This window comes from Nycticebus coucang, chromosome 2 (assembly GCF_027406575.1).
Source record: "Nycticebus coucang isolate mNycCou1 chromosome 2, mNycCou1.pri, whole genome shotgun sequence".
Lineage (NCBI taxonomy): Eukaryota > Metazoa > Chordata > Mammalia > Primates > Lorisidae > Nycticebus > Nycticebus coucang.
In genome coordinates, this window is record NC_069781.1 from 119,486,589 (window position 1) to 119,507,120 (window position 20,532).

Here is a 20,532-nt window from a genome sequence, read left to right on the forward strand (position 1 = left end):
AAGAGACCAAGGGCAAGAAGTGCTAGAAAGTCCAGTGCTGCCTCTTCCCTGTGTGCCTGGGCTGGACCCTGACTTGTACTTCTTAGAACAAAGGGCAGAGCCAGGAGGGCAGGGTGTCTCCAGGCATCAAATTTTCACCTGACGCTCACACAGGCCAGGGCAGGTTTCAAAGTGGTATTACTTTTCTGGTCTCATTTGTTTCTAGGATAGCTCTGGGGATTGGTGGCAGTGTTCCCATTTTATAGATGAGGAGGCTGAAGCCTCCAAGGCTACGAGACTAGCCACCAAGTAGCAGCTGGGCTCTTGGGTGCTGCTCCCAGCCATGTAGAGGGGTCTGCTGTGGTGGGGGGGAAGAGCTTGGGTTTAAGATCAGGGCTTGTTTCCCTCATCTGTGAGATTGGATGTTAATCACTCCCATGCAAGGTTACTATGCAAGATTGGGTATGTCACACTGAGCACAGAACTTGTCACCCAGTAAACACCATCTTTTCTTCCCCAATCCTGTAAATCCTCACAGAAATAAATCCCATCTGGGGCGGCGCCTGTGGCTCAAGGAGTAAAGCACTGGCCCCATATGCCAGGGGTGGCAGGTTCAAACCCAGCCCTGGGAAAAAACTGCAAAAAAAAAAGAAAGAAAGAAAGAAACCCCACCCGTGCAGGCATTCGGTCCATGTTGAGACCCCACTGGGTCAGGAGTCTGAAGAGGCAGCAGGGAGGTGACACTCTGTCTCTATTAGGACCAGTAGTGATGGATGCTATTTGCTGGCTGCATCCCATGCCATCCACTCTCTGAGTCTCGGCTTCTGTGGCTGAATGAGGACAGCTTAGACTAGAAGGTCCCTGGAGCAGCCCCCTAGGCTGTCTAAAGTCCCCTCCAGCCTTTCCCCAGAGTATTCCTCAGTCCGGGCGGCCCAAGAAGCCTGGTGGCAGACAGATGGCTCAAGGGTGCCACCTGGTGGCCAGTCACAGCCAGACAAAGCCAACTCACCCAGCAGCTTTGAATGTTTTTAGGAAATCTGGGTCATCACCCTGAATGAAAATCGCAGACAGGCAGGAGAAAACCCTGGGTGAGCAAGCTCCTCACCCTTCCAGACATGGGAGGGGGCCCTCCAGGTTCCAGAAGCCAGTGGACACAGATAGGAGGCAATGCCTCCAAGAAAAAAAAAGCATCTGAGCAAAAAAAAAAAACAAACAAACAAAAACTTGAGTTGGGTCAGGCAGGTCTGGATCTGAATGAATCCCTGCCTGAATCTCTTGAGTGCTTAACCTTACCTTGAGTCCCTCATATGTGCAGTAGAGCTATTTATGACCCATCTTCTAGAGCTCTCTCTGCATGAACAGGCAGCCAAGGGAGAAGGCATGGGGAGAGGCTGGGCTATGGCCCAGTCTACGCTCGTGGTGCTTAGTCCTGGGACCTCAGCTGTGGCTGCACGTTATAATCCCTCAGTGCTTAGGCAGTGCCTCCCAAAGCATGGTGCCCAGACCAGAAGCATCTGCATTTCTGGGGAACATGTTAGAAATGCACCTTCTTTAGCTCTACCCCAGACCCACTGAATCAGAAACTCCAAGCGATGCTAATATTCACTTTAGTGAGAGACTGGGAGACTGGGATTGCTTAGGAAGCACCTTGGGGATTCAAATGTCCTGGGATCAGAATTGCCCATGGAGGTTAAAAAATGAACAGTTACCTGGGCCTCACCCTACCGACCCAGGCACAGATTCACACCATGATCTTCCCTTAATGAGCTGAGCCCCAGGAGCAGAGTACAGGGCCCTCCCTGGGGCCCTGCATGTCTGCAGGTAGTACAGGGAATAACAGTATTGATAACTCATCAGGGTGCTAGTGGCCTTGCATGTGACTTCTCACAGCTTCCCTATGAGTTGTTACAATTCCCCATTTCACAGATAGGGAAACTGAGAGGTTAAGTAACTTCCCCTTGGTTACACAGCTATTAAATGGATAAGCCAGGATTCTGAGATAGTTCTGACTCCAGAGTTTACTGTCTTGGCTTCTTGATTTTACAAATAAGAGGAGGGGTGACTTTCTTAAGGTCACCAGGGTTGGCATCTATCACATTTTCTGTACTTTTGCTTGAAGCTCACAGTGCTGTGTTACCATTGTCAAGAGCACATGAATGGATCCCTAAGCAGGGTGCCATCCCAGGAAATCCAGGCATAAATGTGACAGGAACAGGAAGGGAGGCCTAATTAAATCACATAATCAAGCCACTCAGATTACCAAGTTAATGTTGGGCCCACGGATTCAGGATGTTAAAGACAATAATACTTGCCTGGTTCCCTGGCATAAGTCTTCCTTCCTTCTCAACGTCATGCAGACTGGGTCCCGTTCACTGTTAACCAGTCTCAGAAAGAAGAAGGGAAAAGATAAAAAGAGAATCCAACGACAGAGTAGAGAAAATATAGAGCTATTTTACTACTAAAGAGCTACATTTTCCAGAACAAAGGAGTTGCTGTCCTGAAGAGATATAACTCCTAGACCCTGGGACACAGGCTGGATCCAGCTTCAGTATGATGTGGCTGGGTGGGCAGCCTCAGCGGCTTCGAATTCGCTGGGAGATTCGGTAGAGCTCCATTGTAGCCTTCGCATCTTCCACAGAGCTGTGTCCAAGCCGGCTGTTCTGCAGGCACAGTATAAGATGGGAACTTGGAGCGCAGCTAGATCGAGAGCCCCAGTAACCAGGGCTTTACCTGCTCACACCCTGATTTCCAGAGCCCCAGAATGGGTCCATGGATGAGTTTCCCTGAGGCCTCTGACACCAGACTTAGAAGGCTGCAGCTGGCCTGGCTTCACTGCCTCAGCCCTGGGGCCAGAGGCACTAAGACTAGACACAAAATACAGCATCTCGAGAACCAGGCTGTGCCTGCAAGGTGCCTGTGATCTGGTGGGGTGAGTGGAAGCTACAGACCTGCTGTCAGACACACAAAGGGGCTCAAGTGGCTCCAGCAAGGAGCTCCAGGACATCAAGGAGGGAGCGAGCAACTCCAGCTAGGGCTGTGGGAAGAGGCTGCTCAGAGCAGGCAGGGATGTCAGTAAATGGAGTCCAAATGACACAAGCCATTCGGGAAACAGGAAGCTCAGAGAGGGGGAGCATCAGAGATGGTGTTGGGAGGGCATGCGGAGCTGGTCCCATCAGCGAAGGCCTTGAATGCCATGGTGGGGAGTCTAGACTTTATGGGGCTGGTGATGGGAGTTGAGGGGCCACTCAGTTCATTCAAGAAAGAAGTGACTACCATTTGCCACCTCTTTCACATTATCTCATTAAATTTCTGAGCTGGATACCATTATTCCCCCATTTTACCCATGGTGAAACTGAGGCCTACACATAAGCCAGCAAGTTGTGGAGCTGAGATTTATATCCCATGGAGTCTACCATGCCAGGTAAATTCCCACTGGAGTTACCTTCACCTGCCCTGCCTAGCACAGTATCCTGGCTAGTCCCCAGCCTGGGAGTCAGCAGGCTGTTAGGCCTGGCTGGGCTTTCATGGTGCTCCTCCTAGAGGGGCCTTCCTTCCCTCATAAGGGCTACTTGTCCTGGCAGTCCCAATTGGGTAATGGGGATACAAGGTGAGGCAGCCCAGCTCCGAAAGGCCTTTTCTTATTACCATGATTATTCCATGTTGTGAATAAGCAGGCGGGTAGCGTGGTGGCACTGTCTGTGCTCTGGGCACTGTGCTAAGGGCCTTGTGTGTTTCTGGCATATCTGCCCTGTCACCACCCTTGATTGACCGATAAAGGAACTAAGGCACAGAGAGATCACTCTGTTCTATGGAGAAAAAAGCCAGGACAGAAGCAGAAGATGGTACAAGTGTCCTTCTCTGTTCACCAGCATGGGAACATGGAAGGCACTGGATTTGGAATCAGACAAACCCAAGTTCAGATTCTAGCTCCCCTGCTATGAGCTGTGTGAACCTGGGCAAACCACTTTTCCTCTCTGGGCCTCTGCTTCTTCTGTAGTAAAATGGGCCTGATCGCATCTGCCATAGGTGATGGAATGAGAGAATGTCAAATGCCCAGCAACCTTGTAGGTGCCTGATAAACAGAGGACCCTTCCTTTCCTGTGTGGCCTGGTCAACCTGTACCAGCAGCCTGAGATGGGAACCCACAGGACTGCCATTCATTCCCTCTGAGACGGTCTTCCACGTTAGCTCCGTATGTCCTGTGACCACCGTGATCAGCTGCACCACTGGAGGATGGTGCTTTGGTGATGGTTTCTGGGAGCATCAGCGCAGGCAGAAGTCAGGTGGGTGCCGAGCCCTGGAATAACCAGGCTTAGCAAGCCCAGGGACAGAGCCTGAGGAGGAGGCCCTATATCAGACTGATAACCACAGAGTGACAAAGGCTCCAGGGAAAGCCCAGCCTGGTCCTTGAGTGGCATGTGGCTGACAGAAAGGCCCAGAATCAGGCCTATTCTGTGCCTCAGACATGGAGCAGACTCTGTGCTCCTGAGCCTCTCCCCCAGCCAAGCGATCCTCACCCTGTCCTCCCTCTGTAAGCCTGCCCTTCAGACTGCTCAGATCTGGCCTTCTGCCTTGCCAGCCCTATCCTTCCTCCCTACTCCCAGGGCAAGGGCAACTGTCCTTCCCTTTGTCAGACAATTGAGATCACGTGCACTAATGATCAGGTTATGGGCCATCTCCCATCCAGCCAAGAGTCCCTCAAGGACAAGGGCAAGTCTTGCTTACTCCCGTATCCCCAGCACCTTGGCCAGCCTGGCACAGAGCAGGTGCTTAATAAAGAGCAGTTGACTTGCAGGGCCCTATGCACAGCCCCCTCTCTGCAGGCCTCCCTGCCCAATTTGCTGGAGCCAGCTTTGCCCACCAGCCAGGAGTGCTGCAGAATGTGCACCCATGGGGCGGCACCTGTGGCTCAGTTGGTAGGGCGCTGGCCCCATATACTGAGGGTGGCGGATTCGAACCCAGCCCTGGCCAAACTGCAACCAAAAAAACCTGGGCCTCGTGGTGGGTGCCTATAGTCCCAGCTACTTGGGAGACTGAGGCAAGAGAATCACCTAAACCCAGGAGTTGGAGGTTGCTGTGAGCTGTGTGATACCACCGTGCTCTACCGAGGGCGATAGAGTGAGACTCTGTCTCTAAGAAAAAAAAAAAAAAGAATGCTCACCCAGAAGCAGCATCTCCTGGAAGCTGGAGCACAACCCTCCCAGCTCCCTGACCCCTGCTGTGGGACACATTTGAAGTGCATGCTTTAGTGCTTTGCTTTCAGGGGTGTCCAACCTTTTTTTTTTTTTTCTCTCTGCTGCACTCTGGAAAAATTAGAGTTGTCTTGGGCCACACATTAAATACACAAACACTAAAAAAAGCTGATAAAAAAAAAAAAGGATCATGCATACTTGCATGACACTGGCCACCATAGATCAGCAAAAAATGTCCTCACAAAGTCAGCATGTGGCCCCCCCGGCACCATTACCCAGAGTGCTGCGGCAGGATAAAGCTTCGTTATCTACAGGGTGGCTGCCATAAACCCTTTGCAATCCCAGGAAAGCCCAAACACACCCACTCTCCCTCTCTCACAAGCAAGATGACTCTCAGGAATGAAGGAAACAGTCTTTGGGCCAAATATTTGGAGCCACTGGGGGTTTTTAAAGTCCCATGGCAGGACCTAAGAGCCCTGGCTCAGGTGGGCTATGCCACAAAGTGCTCCCCCAGGGAGGGACACGGAGAGGGGCCTTACCTGGATGTTCCTGTGCAGGAGACGCTGGCTCAGCACTCTCAGGGAGACGCGCCTGCAGTAGTCTAGTCTGGCCTCGTGCCACAGCAGCCTGTCGGTGGACGTGTCATAGATGGCATAGCCACTCATGTCCTCTTTCAGAGCCTTGAAGTCATGCTTCAGGTCATGGCCCACCACCAGCTTGCCTTTCAGGAGCTGCAAGATCTGGCCAGGAAGACATGTGCCATCCCCATATCACCCAGAGTCCTCTTGGTGGGTCTGGGGCAACTTGGTGTAGTCAAGAGGCTGGCAGGAAGCAGCACCTTCTTGACTTGCTGTGTGACCTCGGGCAAATTATCATCCCTCTCTGGGCTTCAATTTTATCATCTATGAAAAGAGGAAATTGGACTTGGTCCCTCCTCACGATAGTTTCAGTTTGTGCCAATGGCGCACCCCAGCTCCTTCGGTGGCATAGTAGCAATGGCTAGTACGTACTGAGTACTTCCACACACTAAGCATGCATCAAAATATGTCACATATGGCCGGCTGCGGTGGCTTATGCCTATAATCCCAGCCCTTTGGGAGGCAGTGGCAGGTGGATTTCTTGAGCTCAGGAGTTTGAGACTAGCCTGAGCAAGAACAAAATCCTATCTCTACTAAAAATAGAAAAAGTAGCCGGGTACTGTAGCAGGTACCTGTAGTTTCAGCCACTCGGGAGGCTGAGGCAAGACCATCTCTTGAGCATTAAGGTTACTGTGAGCTATGATGATGCCACAGCACTTTACCTAAGGCGACAGAGTAAGACTCTGTCTCAAAAAAAAAAAAAAGTCACATATATTTTTAAATCTTCTTAATAGCCCTAATATGACAGGCAGAATAATGACCTCCCAAAAATGTCTACGCCCTAAAGCCCAGGACCCGTGAATATGTTACATGACAATGGGGCATTAAAGATGCAGGTGGAATCTAGATTGCTAATCAGATGACCTTAAAATGGGGAGATTTTCTGGATCCAATATCATCACAGGTCCGAAACACCAGTGGATGCCATGTGAAGAGAGCTGGACATGTGTAGCTGTCTTTGAAGACAGTGGAAAGGGTCAAGAGTCAAGGTATTCAGGCTCCCGCCTCGGAAAGCAGGAGAGGGTAAGAAGGTGGACTCCTTCTTACAAGAAATCTCCACAAGAAATCCAGCCCTACTAACATCCTGATTTTAGCCCAGTAAGACATATGTTGGACTTCTAAACTACAGAAGTGTAAAATAATACATTTGTGTTTTATTTATTTATTTATTGGAGACAGAGCCTCACTATGTCGCCCTCGGTAGAGTGCTATGGCACCACAGTTCACAGCAACTTCAAACTCTTGGGCTTAAGCGATTCTCTTGCCTCAGCCTCCCAAGAAGCTAGGACTACAGGTGCCTGCCACAATGCCCAGCTATTTTTCTGTTGCAGTTGTCATTTGCTTAGCTGGCCCTGGCTGAGTTCGAACCTGCCAGGCTTTGTGTACGTGGCTGACGCCATAACCACTATGCTACGGGTGCTGAGCCACATTTGTGTTTTTTTAAAACTCTAAGTTTATGGCTTTGTTACAGCAGCCACAAAAAACTAGTGCATGGCCAGGTGTGGTGGCTCATGCCCGTAATCCTAGCACTCTGGGAGGCCAAGGCAAGAAGATTACTTGAGAACTAGGATTTCAAGAACAGCCTGAGCAAGAAAGAGCAAGACCCCATTTCCACAAAAGATGGAAAAATTAGCTGGGCATGGCGGCAGGCACTTGTAGTCCCCGCTACTTGGAAGGCTGAGGCAGGATCACTTGAGCCCAGGAATTTGAGGTTACAGTCAGCTGTGATGGTTGATGATGCCACTGCATTCTAGCCAGCTTGAGACCCTGTCTCAGAAAAATAACAAAACAAAAAACTAATACAGCTAGGAGGTAGGACTATATTTAACTGAATTTTACAAATGAAAAATCTGAAGCCCAGAGAAGGGATATGCCCAAGGTTGCTCTGTTATCTTTAAACAAGTTTGCAAATTCCTTGACACTGTTCTCAAAAGAAATGGAATCTAATTTCCCTTCCCTTGCATATGGGCTGGCCCTTGTGACTTCTGACTTCTCTTTGGGATCAGAATCATCCCTGAAGCCTTAAAATGACTTATAAAGAAGTCCAGCTACCAGGAAGCCACCATGCTGAAGAGACCAGGAGCAGCCACATAGAGATAGAGATGCGCCTGAGGAACCCCAGCACCAGCCCTGTGGGGAGGGCCCTTCTGATCAGTCCAGACCCCAGCCTTAAAGGTGCCTCCACTGATGAGCTGTCCCCACTGCCAAGCACCAGCCCAAATTATAGGTGTGTGAGCGAAATCTTGGCATTGTTTGGACCTTAATGGAGTAATTTGCTAGGCACCTTTAGATAACTGGGGAAATCACATAGCCAGCAGCTGGCTCCAGGGTCTGCTTGTCACCACCACACTGAGCCAGTGGAGCAGATGCTCCAGGCCTCCACCATCCAGTGGCTGAGCTACAGGGGACAAGCCCGGGAGCGCCCCCAGCCCGCCATCCCCTCACTTCTCCTCATGCATGCAGGCCATGCAGCTGCGTTGGAGAGGATGGGAAGGGGACCTGAAAATAGAATCAGGGTGAGCTGATCAGGTCCAGGCTGCAGGGGCAGCCCACTTTGGACAGCCCTCTGACAGTTTTCATCTCTTTCTCCTTATGTAGCCCATGTCCTTCATCCATGACCTGGGAAAGATCTTTCTGGATAGCTGACATCTTCCCCACAGCCTGCTTCTCCTTCTAGACGGCTAGTGGTCTCCTGGGATACCATGTGGTCCCTTTTACACATTCTCACCAGCGACCACAGGAAACTCGTCCAGGGTCACAGTGCTGGAGGCAGTGTCTGGCCATCTACTCAATGGGTAGTTTCACCCACTCCGCCATCCACCTGGTTTTGTTGGAGGCCTTCTCTGGACAGAGCCTGTGCTCAACATGGGGGATAGGGAGCACCCACCAGAGGAAGATAGAGTGTCGCCTGGAACTACACCTGCCCTTGTCAAACCTGAGCGTGCTTAGGAGCCACCCTGGGGCATGGTGATAAAACATAGATTTGGCTTCAGGAGGGCTGGGATAGGGCCTGAGATTACGCATTTCTAACAGGTGCTACAATGGTGCTGGCCATGAGGCTTTAAAAGATGACAGCACAGGCACGTGCCCTCAGAGCAGCTGCTCAGGGACACACTGCCGCGGCTCAGCACACCGCTGGCTGTGGGGAGGAATGGCTTTGCTCAATAGCTGCTGGTCACATGCCTGTTCTTGCTCACATCCTCTGCTTCTCAACAAAGTGGCCTGTTTGCCTGACTGGGAGCCTGGCTCAGGCCCAGTTCACACAAAGCCCTGAAAGAACTCATTCACCATCCCAGAGGCAGCCGCAGCCAGTCCCACAGCAGAGAGGGACAAGTCATCGTGACGTGGATTCCTAGGAAATTCCTCACTTCCTGAGCTGGACAGTCCCTGGTGACTGGGCAAGGGGGGGCTACCTTAGGCACTTAGGACTCATCATGGGACAAAATAAGAAAGATAAAATAAAAGGGGAGAGACAGCAGAGGGAGGGAGAAGTGGAAAGGAGGGAAGAGAGCAGTCTGTACTTAGCAGAGGGACCCCCAACAACTCTTTTGGGCAAAGGTGCTGGGAAAGATTGCTGGGACTTGCTGCATGTCCTCAGGGATGTCAAATACTGTCTCTGGGCCTCAGCTTTCCTATTTGCAAGGTGAGGGTCAGGATGGGTGAGGCTTGAGGGGCACATTAGCAGACTTTCAAGGAAGGGATGGTAGGGGGAAGAAGTGGGGGATTCCTGGAGCCCAAGAGGCTGTGTAGAGGCAGCAGCAGACTGGGCCACGGGGTTGTATGACCTGCTGGTCACTGGACCTGCCCTGAGACAAGGTCATGAGGTGGGTGTGTCAGACTTTGCCACTGTCAAACACAGGGGCAGAGACTCAAATTACTGGAAAGACCTGGGGCAGGTTGGGGGATGGGACATATGACCTCCTGTCAGCAGCCGTCCAGGCCACTTCCCTGACCTCCTCAACAAGATCTTCCTTAGCTCCATCTTAGTGAAGAGGGAGGGAGAATGAAGGAGCAGAGGAGCTCGCCCAGGTCGCACAGCTAGTGAGCTGAAAGCCAGGATGCAGCGTCTGGCTCCACCTGATCTTGTCCTTGTTATTATACTTGTTATTATTACCACCTGCTGGGAACAGAGGGCCAGAGAGCCCACCTGATACTAGTGAAGAGCGCTGGGACTGGGAATACACCCCTACAAGGCGGGATTGTTACGCCATCTCACCAACCATGAGGGGGGTGCAGAGCAGTGTATACCCAGGTTCCAAGCAGGCCAGGCCAGGTGTACCTCTGCTTGCGCACTCCTTCCACTCTGCTTCCAAGAATTACTCAGGTGTGTCTGATCCACAAATTCAGGAGGGCCAGGCCCTATTCTAGACCTACTAATCAAAATCCAGGGGAGGGGTGTTAGCCAGTGATCCAGGGGATTCTTCCCATCTGACAAGTCTGGAAATCTCCACATTCATGCCCACTGGGCAGCTCAGAGCCCACTGCTCTCACTATCTACCCATATATCCTTCATTAGTTCATGTATCCATTCATTCATTCTTGGCTGCCAGAAGCAGTGGCTGTAAGGGGCTCTGCACCCTTACTGTCATCTTCCAAAGTGGCCCCAGCCCCCCCTTTTTTCTTGTCCCTTGCTGAGCCCTCTGGGTGCCCCTGCCTCCAGTCGTGCCTGGTTTCCAGAGGGCCATGTCTGAAGGATGGAGCCCCCCTCATCCATCTGGCTGAGTCCCAGATGGGCCTGCCAGGTGGCGGGGCCCCAACAGGATACTCCAACCCAGCTGCTGTGCTGGTTACAGTTGAAATCACTCCCTGTTCACCGTGGCCATCTGTGTCTCCCTCCTGAGCCATGATGCTTCATGGAGTAGATGCCACTCATCAGGCTGAGCTGACATTAAAAGAATATTAACTGGGCGGATCCCATAGCTCAGTGGTTATGGCATCAGCCACATACACCGAGGCTGGAGGGTTCAAACCTGTCCCGGGCCGGCTAAACAACAATGACAACTGCAACAAAAAAAATGGCTGGGCATTGTGGCGGGCGCCTGTAGTCCCAGCTACTTGGGAGGCTGCAGCAAGAGAATTGCTTAAGCCCAAGAGTTGGAGGTTGCCATGCCCTGTGATGCCACGGCATTCTACCCAGGGCGACAGCTTGAGACTCTGTCTCAAAAAAAAAACTCTCACAAAAGTGAGTTACAAGTTATTCAAAATGGCTGTTAAATTCAGAATAGAAAAACATTAACCCACCAGGAGGGAGCCCTGAATCGGAGCACCAACTTGCATCACAGCTTCCTGTGTGTCCTTGGGCAAGTCTCCTGCCTCTCTCTGGCCCCTGGCCCCCAACACAGGTTCCTTCCTGTGCTGACAATCTGATTTGTGGGACTCTATATTAGGGTTTCTCAGCTTTAGCACTATTGACATTTGGGGCCACTTTATTTCGTGTGCATGGTGGGGGTGGGTGGGGGCAGCTGTCCAGTCATTGTGGGATGTGTTTAGCAGCATTCCTGCCCCCTACCCACTAGATGCCGGTAGCACCACACTCCCCACCACTGCGACAACCACAAACGTTTCCTGATGTTGCTAAATGTCCCAGGAGGGGCAGAATCTGTTGAGAGCTGCTGCTTCAGATAATGGTCACACATGGAAGTGTCAGGCAATTACTTTATGTCATAAAGGTAATGTCATCACATTATAAGAAATAAAAGAGAAAAGGGCTGGGGACCCCCTGCAGTCTCAGTGTCCTATAGCACTAGGACTCCTGGGGGACTCAGGAGGCTCAGGGACTCCCCACAGCCTTCCCAGCTGCCTTGGGCTGGTTACTGCCCATTTCTGGCTGTGCCCACGCACCGCTCCCTTGGGAAGGAGAGACAGGAAGGTGAGGGGCTTTTGAAAAGACTGCATGAAACCATGCCTGGAAAGCCCTAGACTCAACCTGAGAGGTGTCACCTGGCCCTGTGGGCTCTCATTAGCTTTATACCCTTAGGGAGCCCCTAGCACATTTTGGACCCATGAGCCTGATGTCTCTTGGGGATTAAAATATTGTGGATGATGAAGTGGAATGAAGCCACTTCAGAGGCCTCTGGCTTCTCCTCTCACGTGCCATGACGCTGTCCCTTATGTATAATGGACACTTGGCATTTACAGAGCACTCACACACTGAGCATCCTGCAGCCAGGATCTAAGTCTCTGCTTCCCCCTTCGCCCTGGAGAGTTTACTCAGCCTCATACCTCAGTTTCCTTACCTGGAAAATGGAAGTGATGGTACTAGTTCACTATCTCTCAGGGTCATGGTGGGCAAGAAAGGACACAGTGCTGAATGTGGGTATTCCTGTGCTATTTTATCAGTCCTGTGTCCCAGAGCATTCTAGTGAGAGGAGCACAGAGCATTCAGGTGGCAAAGGTAGGACTGGCCAAGTCTAGAGAGTGTGCTTGCCCCTTGGCCCCAGGGCCGTTTGTATCCCATCTTCATGGCAAAGGCCAGCACAAGGGCAGAGGGAGTTGCATGCCACACAGGAGGAGAGGGTCTTCTCCTTCCTTTTGTATTTTATGAAAATCAGTTCAACTTCAATCCCACGAACATTCTTGAATCACCTTCTATGTGCAAAGCACAGCCTCTCAGACAGATAAAGCACACAGCAGGAGCTGTGATCCTAGGCAGACTGTGTATGGATGGGCAAGCCAGGAAGTGTGTGGACCACAGCAAGGAGGGCCAGAGAGGGGGATCAGTGGGGCAGTGGCAGGGTATTATAAAGGACACCTCTGGCCTAGAGCTGCCAGAATGGCAGAATTTCTAGGGACAGGGATGGGGCACAGGGGAGAGAGGGGTTTGGTTAAAGTACAGAGTGGACAGTGGCTGAGCTGTGGCAGAAAGCAGGAAAGGTAGGTAGACAGGGCTTTGGAGAGCCTAGCTGCTGGGCTAGGGATCCTTAGACAGTGGGGAGACAAGGCAGGTGTTTGAATGGGGGCAAAGGGTGGCTATGATCTGAGCCAGCCTTGGGGAAATGTCTCTGACAGCAGGGTGGGAAAGATTGGTAACAAGCATACCGGGCTCAGCGGGCAGAAAATGAAGGCCTGCATCTAAGATCACAGGGCACAAGGGAAGTCGGAGGGGGGCGTGAATGTATACTGTGTCTCTGCCCTTCTCTTCCTGGGCAGACACAATTAGTGAATGTCAGCTGTGAACTAGGAGCTGCACTTAGGGCTGCAGCCGCTGTCATTTCATCCAGTCCACTCAAGACCAGGGAGGAGGTGTTACTACTCTCCTTTTATGATGAGGAAACTGAGCCTTGGGAAGTTCCCAGAACTTGCTGAAAGTCACACAAACCAGTAGTAAGTGATGGAGCAGGAGCCACAAAACCCAGATGTGGTTCCGGAGGCTGGCCTGGTCTGCAGCTGCCTGCCTCATTCCTGCAATGGCCGTCATGTGCCCACACTGGGCAGGGCCTCAGGCCATGCACTTGAAACTTGGTCTTGGCAGAACCTTTGAGAAACAAATCTCTGAGAAACAAAACCTAGTCTGAAGACCTAGATGTTCTGGCCCCCAGGCCAGTGCCTCAAAGGCATCCAGAGAATTGCAGTTTTCCAGGCCTCAGGGCCCAGAGAGGCGTATCTCTGCTGCCTCCCCTCCCCCTGCTCTGGGATCTTCCACCCCTTTCTGTCTTTCTGATGGAGAGGGAACCAGGGATGAGGAGGAAAGATAGGGACATACTGTCTGCCTTAACTGCTCAGTGGGAATCTTAGGGTGGAGAGCTTCCCACATTGTCCTTGGGCCTCCCATCAGTACCTGAACATTTCCCCACATCTTACCTCTGCTTTATGTTGCCCCCCCCCCCCCCTTTCTTAGAGACTCTCCTTTGGTCTTCTAACATTTTCTTCTCTCCAATTTTCTGCTGGTGACCAACAACTTAGGCCCTCATAACTACTTCCTAGGGCAGCGGTTCTCAACCTGTGGGTCTCAACCCTTTTGGGGACTGAAAGACCCTTTCACAGGGGTTGCCTAAGACCATCCTGGATATCAGATCTTTACATTACGATTCTTAACAGTAGCAAAATTACAGTTATGAAGTAGCAACGAAAATAATTTTATGGTTGGGGGTCACCACAACATGAGGAAATGTATTAAAGGGTGGTGGCATTAGGAAGGTTGAGAATCACCAGGACCTCTGCCTCTTCTCCCTATTGTCATCTCTTTTCTCACTCCTATCTCTTTCTTCCTTCCTTCTTTTCCTTCTCTTTTCTTTCCTTCACCCCTTTTCTTTCTTTCTTGAGACAGAGCCTCACTTTGTCACCCTTGATAGAGGGCCGTGGCGTCATAGCTCACAGCAACCTCAAACTTCTGGGATCAAGAAATCGTCTTGCCTCAGCCTCCATAATAGCTGGGATTATAAACATCCACCATATATCCAGCCATTCTAGTTTTCTTGAAACTGGTTTTTATCTTGTCATGCTCTTGCTCAAGAATTTTCAGTGGCTCCCTATGTCCTATTAATTTCCTATACAGACTCTCCCCCACTCCTTTCAAATACCACCAGTCTCATGGAGTCTTTCCAGAACCAGTCTGATGTACCCTAGCCCTTCCCTAGGGCTCCCCCAGTATATTTTTAATACATGTTGAGCATTCCAAATCTGAAAAGCCTAAATCAGAAATGCTCAAAAATCAGACACGTTTTTGAGTGCCAACACGATACTACTCAAAGGAAATGCTCATTGGAACATTTCCAGTTCTGGCTTTTTAGATTTGGGATGCCTCAACCATTAAGGATAATGCAAACATTCCCAAATCTGAAAAATTCTCAAATTCAAAACATTTCTGGTTCACTTTCAGATAAGTGCTACTCAACCTGTACTTCTAGAACAGAAGCCCATCAGAAACATGTGAGTGGGCCACTGATATAATTTACATTACCCCATAGCCATATTTTAAAAGGTAAAAATAAACAGGGAAAAATTATTTTAATGTTTTATTTAACCTAATAGATCTAAAATATCATTTCAACATGTAATTAAAATTTAAAAAAAATTTTTTTTTTTTGAGACAGAGCCTCAAGCTATCGCCCTGGGTACAGTGCGGTGGCATCACAGCTCACAGCAATCCCCAACTCCTAGGCTTAAGTGATTCTCTTGCTTAGCCTACCAAGTAGTTGGGACTACAGGTGCCCGGCTATTTTTTGGTTGTAGTTGTCATTGCTGTTTGGCAGGCCCGGGCCGGATTCGAACCTGCCAGCTCTGGTTTATGTGGCTGGCACCTTAGCTGCTTGAGCTACAGATGCCCAGCCTAAAAATTATTGAGGTATTTAATAGTTCTTTCTAAAATACTAGGCTTCCAAATCCAGTGTGGATTTTACACAGAGCAGCCACACTTCAGGTGCTTACTAGCAGCACACGACTAGAGGTGACCCTGCTGAACAGCACAGCCGTAGAGGTTGTCAGCCTGGGCTCTACTCCTGACCAGCATTTCCACATGTCTGCCACACATATCTTAACTGTACAGGTCACTTAGTGTTACAGGTTGAACTGTGCTCTTACCTTTGCCAAATCTATATGTTAAAATGCTAACCACCCCCCCCAAAGTACCCCAGAATGTCACTTATTTGGAAATGGGGTCATTGCAGATAGTTAAATTAGAAGGGGTTGGGCGGCGCCTGTGGCTCAGCGGGTAGGGCGCCAGTCCCATATGCCGGAGGTGGCGGGTTCAAACCCAGCCCCGGCCAAAAAAAAAAAAAAAAGAAGGGGTCACACCAGAGAAGGGTGGGCTCCTAATCCTGTATGACTGGTGTCTTTTAAAAACAGGAAGTTTGGACAGAGAGACACACACAGGGAGAGCCCCGCGGGAACTTGAAAGCAAAGATAAGGGCGATACAGCCACAGGCCGAGGCACCCCCAAGGTTGCCAACCACCACCAGAGACTGGAGGGAGGCATAGAACAGATTCTCCCTCACAGCCCTGAGGAGCTTAGCCCTGCCAGCACCTGTCTCTCAGACTGCCAACCTCCAGAACTGTGAGACAATAAATATCTGTGAAGTCCCCTAATTTGTGGTGCTTTGGCAGCCCTAAGAAACTAATACTCTTAGTTCAAGCAAGCCTCAGTTTCCTCATCTGTAATATGGGGACAATAAGGTAAGTAATCATAATAACTGACATTTTCTGAGTACGTACTTAGCTGCTCTTGCTAGGCACTTTCCCGATCCTCCTAAAAACCCTATGAAGTGGCTACCACTATTACCCTGTTTTCTTTCACGGATGGGGAAACTGGGTACAGAGAGGTGGAGTAACTCGCCCAAGGTAACTATAGCTGGTGAGTAATGGAGCCAGGATTCAAACAAGCCCTTTTAACTCTGACTTAAGAGCTTTAGAACCCACCTGGCAGGGCTGTTTGGGAGAAGTGAAGGAGCTCAGAGGTGGCCGTGCTCAGGAGAGCAGCCTGTGCGGTAAACAGCGGCTGTTGTGATTTTTATCTCCAGCACCTGGCGCCAGCGCATTGTGTGTGTGCAGTGGAGAGGAACCCGTGTTCTTGGACGTCCCCAAGCCCCACCAACCTGGAAACGGAAGAGCTTGCTTGCCCTTCTGAGGTTTCCCAGATGTGACAAAACCTTTTAAGTTTTGCTTTCCATTTAGTGGGAAACAGAAAGTTAGACCCAGAAAAGACCTCACAATAAGCTAAAGGGCAAGAGGGTGGGGAATCTCGAAACCACAAACTGGAATTTTGACTTGAACAGACAGCCTGCTGTGGGTCAGAAGGCCAGTGTGGGAGCAAGACCTCTCAGCCTAGGAGGCTCTGGTCTATTCTCCAGAACTCCAGAAGGAGCAGGGTCAGAGCCTCTTGCTAGGGGCCTCAGCCAGCATCCAGCCCTCATTTCCACACATTGCTCACCACACACAGCCTGGTGTAGAGGGAAAAACAGGGAATGTAGCCTCAGAGTCACGCTGTGGGAACATCAGGTGGGACTCACTTTCCCCGTTATAAGACCAGCAAGTTGAGGCCAGGGGCAGTGGCTCACACCTGTAATCCTAGCTCTTTGGGAGGCTGAGGTGGCTGGATCGCCTGAGCTCACAAGTTCGAGACCAGCCTGAGCCAGAGCGAGACCCTATCTCTAAAAATAGCTGGGCATTGTGGCAGGTGCCTGTCATCCCAACTACTTGGAAGGCTGAGGCAAGAGAATCGCTTAAGCCCAAGAGTTTGAGGTTGCTGTGAGCTGTGACACCAGGGCACTCTATCGAGGGCGACATAGACTTTATCTCAAAGAAAAAAAAAATAAAGACCAGCAAGTTGCATCTAATGCCCTGAAGATGACTCCCAGATGAGAGTCTAAGGTCCTCTATGGTGGGAGGATTTATGGAAGTGATGAAGAAGACACCAAGGGGTTTCTCCTCAAAGCAGTGTGGGAAATCTTAGACACTTGGGTCACAGGTCACAGATAGGCCCTGGGGGAAGGATCTGAGGAGGAGGCAGGGGGTGGGGGGGTTTCTGCAGCACCCCCTTGGCCTGGCTGGCACATGGCCCTTTACTCACCTCTAGCCTGGCCACAGCAAATGGTGTGGCCCCCACCATGTGCTGCGGGGTGACCCCGCTGACCCGGGTCCTGTAATCCGTGATCTCCCCCTCGGGCAGGATGAACTTGTCGTAGAGAACTTCCCCGTAGTAGTTCACCAGGCTACACCGAGCCAGGCCGCTCTCTCGGTGGGGCCCGAGCCCCACCATCTCACAGTCCATGGCCACTGCATCACGATTGCCAGCCATTCTCCTGGGGACCCTCAGATGCTGGAGAAAGGGGCATGGGGGACCACACACTTGCACCAATCAAGCCTCCAGGTGTCCTCGGCCACTCCCAGCCAGCCTGCTTTCTCCGCCCTGCCCTTTGTCTCCAATAACACCTGGACACAGAGGAAGCTGGCCTCTTGCCACCCCACCCAGCTTCCCCTACCCTAGGGTCCTGGGCCCCTGGTCCTGCCCGGCAGCCTGAGGACCAGAAGGCCCCCTCCCCTCGTCTCCAGCTCTCACCTGCCTGCCTCTGCACTCAGCTCCCGGCTGCCTCTCAGCTGCCCTGCTTAGCACTGGTTCTCAGCAGTGACTCATCTCTACCTTTGAGCAGGCATCCCAACTCTGTTTCAGTTTCTGGTTTGTTATCAAGTGAAGTCAGGGTGGAGGCTGGCAGGGGGGCTGGGCTGTCCCACCTCCTGGGCTGTTGTTGGCAGGTGGGGAGCTCAGCTCCGGCCTGAGTCAGGGCTGACTGAGTTGGCAGGCCCCACGTCAGGGTGTCTCTCTTTTGTCCCTTTCCCTCCCCTTTTCAGATGACGCATATGAAGTGGATAAAGTGGATTTCGACATCCTTCTTTCCTTTCTCACCCTCGGCCCAGAGAATAAACATCCCTGAGAGTGGAGGCCGGGGAATGTCCCACAACTTCTGGGGCCTGCTGTCAGTCTGATACTCTGAGGTCTTTTATGGGGGCAGGGAAGCTGGCTCTGAGGCTATTACCTGGGGTGGGCAGAAGGTTGTGGTGGGAGGGGGGTGCCTCTACCTCCAACTCAGGGAAGGCGAGGAGGCAGGAAGGAGCCCTTACAGGCCTCCATGGCTTCAGTGGCTCTGCTTCCAGCTGGTCTAACCTTGTTTGAGGCAAGTAGAGGCATGCCTGACTGCCTGATGGAGCCCTGCCACCTGTCCTAGAGAATGCACTCTACTCAGGGACCTGGAGCTCTTAGATCAGTGCCTGGCATGTGAATAACGAATGTTACAACTGAGGCAAAAAAGAGCATCAACTTTCAATGAGGAAAACGCCTGTCCTATAACTGTGGTGAGATTCATAGCAATGAGCTGAGAGCTCCCTACACTTGCCTTCCAACCCCAGATCTGTGTGCGGTAAACGTTGGTATGACCTGATTGCCCCTCATTATCACAAAGGCTTGTGGTCTGGAACAAAACTTCCCCAGATCTATAGTATTTTCCCCAAGTGGGAGGCCTGACTTTTAACAGACCTCAAAAATAAAACCAAATACTGAAATACGTCTTGAGAGGGCATCGTTCCTGTTTGTTGTTCGGTTGATTCAATGTGAGATACAAGACAGTATTTTTGGTTCCCATTCTGAATAAGCAATTTTCATTTGAATTCAGACTGGGGGCTTCTTGCCTTTCAAAAGCATAAAGGTCTGTTATGGTCAGTAAAGGTCTGATTTAGGAGGAAATAAAGCAAATTTTCTGTTACTTTCCATAAACATACACTTAAAAATAACCCCCTAAAGTTCCAACTGGAGGATGGTTTGTAATGGGGCCTCAAGTGGCCCAGCAGGCCCTGGACCCTCACCTCTACTCACCTCCCCAGATCCCAGGCAGGATACATCTGCCTCTCCAATTCCAACCACACTGGTCTGTGCCTGTCCCATGGATTCAACTCCAGGTCTGCAACTTTCTGTCTTCGGCAAGCTGCGTTTGAACGGTGACGTTTCCCTTTCCTGGGCACATCCTCACCTCCACCTCACCTGCCTACACCTTTAGGCTCTGCTCTTAATGATTCTTTAAGTCCTACCAGATTAAGTTTCTGCAAAGCCTAATCTCTTGTACTGTTCCTCACAGCACTTCTCTGCTCAAGAACTTTGTCATTTACTGTTTTCCAAAAAATAAATAAATAAAGGTCAAAGCTGAACTCCAAGGAAGTTGTTTTTTTTTTGTAGAGACAGAGTCTCACTGTACCGCCCTCGGGTAGAGTGCCATGGCGTCATACGGCTCACAGCAACCTCTAACTCTTGGGCTTACACGATTCTCTTGCCTCAGCCTCCCGAGCAGCTGGGACTACAGGCGCCCGCCACAACGCCCGGCTATTTTTTTGTTGCAGTTTGGCCGGGGCTGGGTTTGAACCCGCCACCCTTGGTATATGGGGCCGGCGCCCTACTCACTGAGCCACAGGTGCCGCCCTCCCAGGAAGTTTTATCTGCCTGCCAGCCTTTCAAATCTTGCACCACCATCCAATCTAAGGTCTCTCTTTAAGGTTTAACACACACGTGACTCCTAAACCATCAGGAGGTGCATCCTTCAGATGATGTTGGTGGTGCCTAATACCTGCACCCCGAAAGGGTGATGTGGGATGGCCTCCAGGACCGGGTGGAAGAAAAGGCAGCAATACCACCTATCACTCCTTCACCCTTAGCATCCCCCTCACCCACCTTCCTCCAACCACTCCGGCCCTTCCTGTTCCTCTAGCACTCGGGCTCCTATATGTGAACCTGGAAGTTTGTTATCTGTTCAGTCTGGAAAATTCCTTCTCCAGCTCATTTACCTACTTTACTCTCATTCCCTCAGTCTTTCCAGGAGGCCTTCCCTGGCTTTATTTAACACCACACTTCCTACTGCAGATGCTGGCGTGGATATGGAGAGAAGGGAACGCTTTTACACTGCTGGTGGGACTGCAAACTAGTACAACCTTTTTGGAAGGAAGTATGGAGAAACCTCAAAGCACTCAAGCTAGACCTCCCATTTGATCCTGCAATCCCATTACTGGGCATCTACCCAGAAGGAAAGAAATCCTTTTATCATAAGGACACTTGTACTAGACTATTTATTGCAGCTCAATTTACAATCGCCAAAATGTGGAAACAGCCTAAATGCCCACCAACCCAGGAATGGATTAACAAGCTGTGGTATAAAAAGAAAAACAAACAAACAAAAAAAGCTGTGGTATATGTATACCATGGAATACTATTCAGCCATTAAGAAAAATGGAGACTTTACATCCTTCGTATT

The 20,532-nt window shown here is 50.7% G+C and overlaps 1 protein-coding gene across 5 annotated transcripts; it reads right to left on the minus strand.

The window, feature by feature from the left end:
- Positions 1–1,294: 1,294 nt before the first annotated feature.
- ISG20 (interferon stimulated exonuclease gene 20) lies at positions 1,295–18,045 on the minus strand. Of its 5 annotated transcripts, none has more exons than XM_053581684.1 (4): positions 17,802–18,045; positions 17,313–17,561; positions 5,711–5,911; positions 1,295–2,363 (listed from the first exon to the last, which is right to left on the minus strand). In XM_053581684.1, exons 2-4 carry the CDS (start codon positions 17,538–17,540, stop codon positions 2,355–2,357), a joined length of 438 nt encoding a protein of 145 aa, XP_053437659.1. In that variant the 5' UTR covers positions 17,541–17,561; positions 17,802–18,045; the 3' UTR covers positions 1,295–2,354. The 5 variants fall into 5 exon arrangements, with proteins under 5 accessions (XP_053437659.1, XP_053437656.1, XP_053437654.1 ...); XM_053581681.1 differs by lacking the exon at positions 1,295–2,363 and adding an exon at positions 2,411–2,639 and having other exon boundaries at positions 17,883–18,043; XM_053581679.1 differs by lacking the exon at positions 1,295–2,363 and adding an exon at positions 2,411–2,639 and having other exon boundaries at positions 17,802–18,042.
- Positions 18,046–20,532: the final 2,487 nt, after the last annotated feature.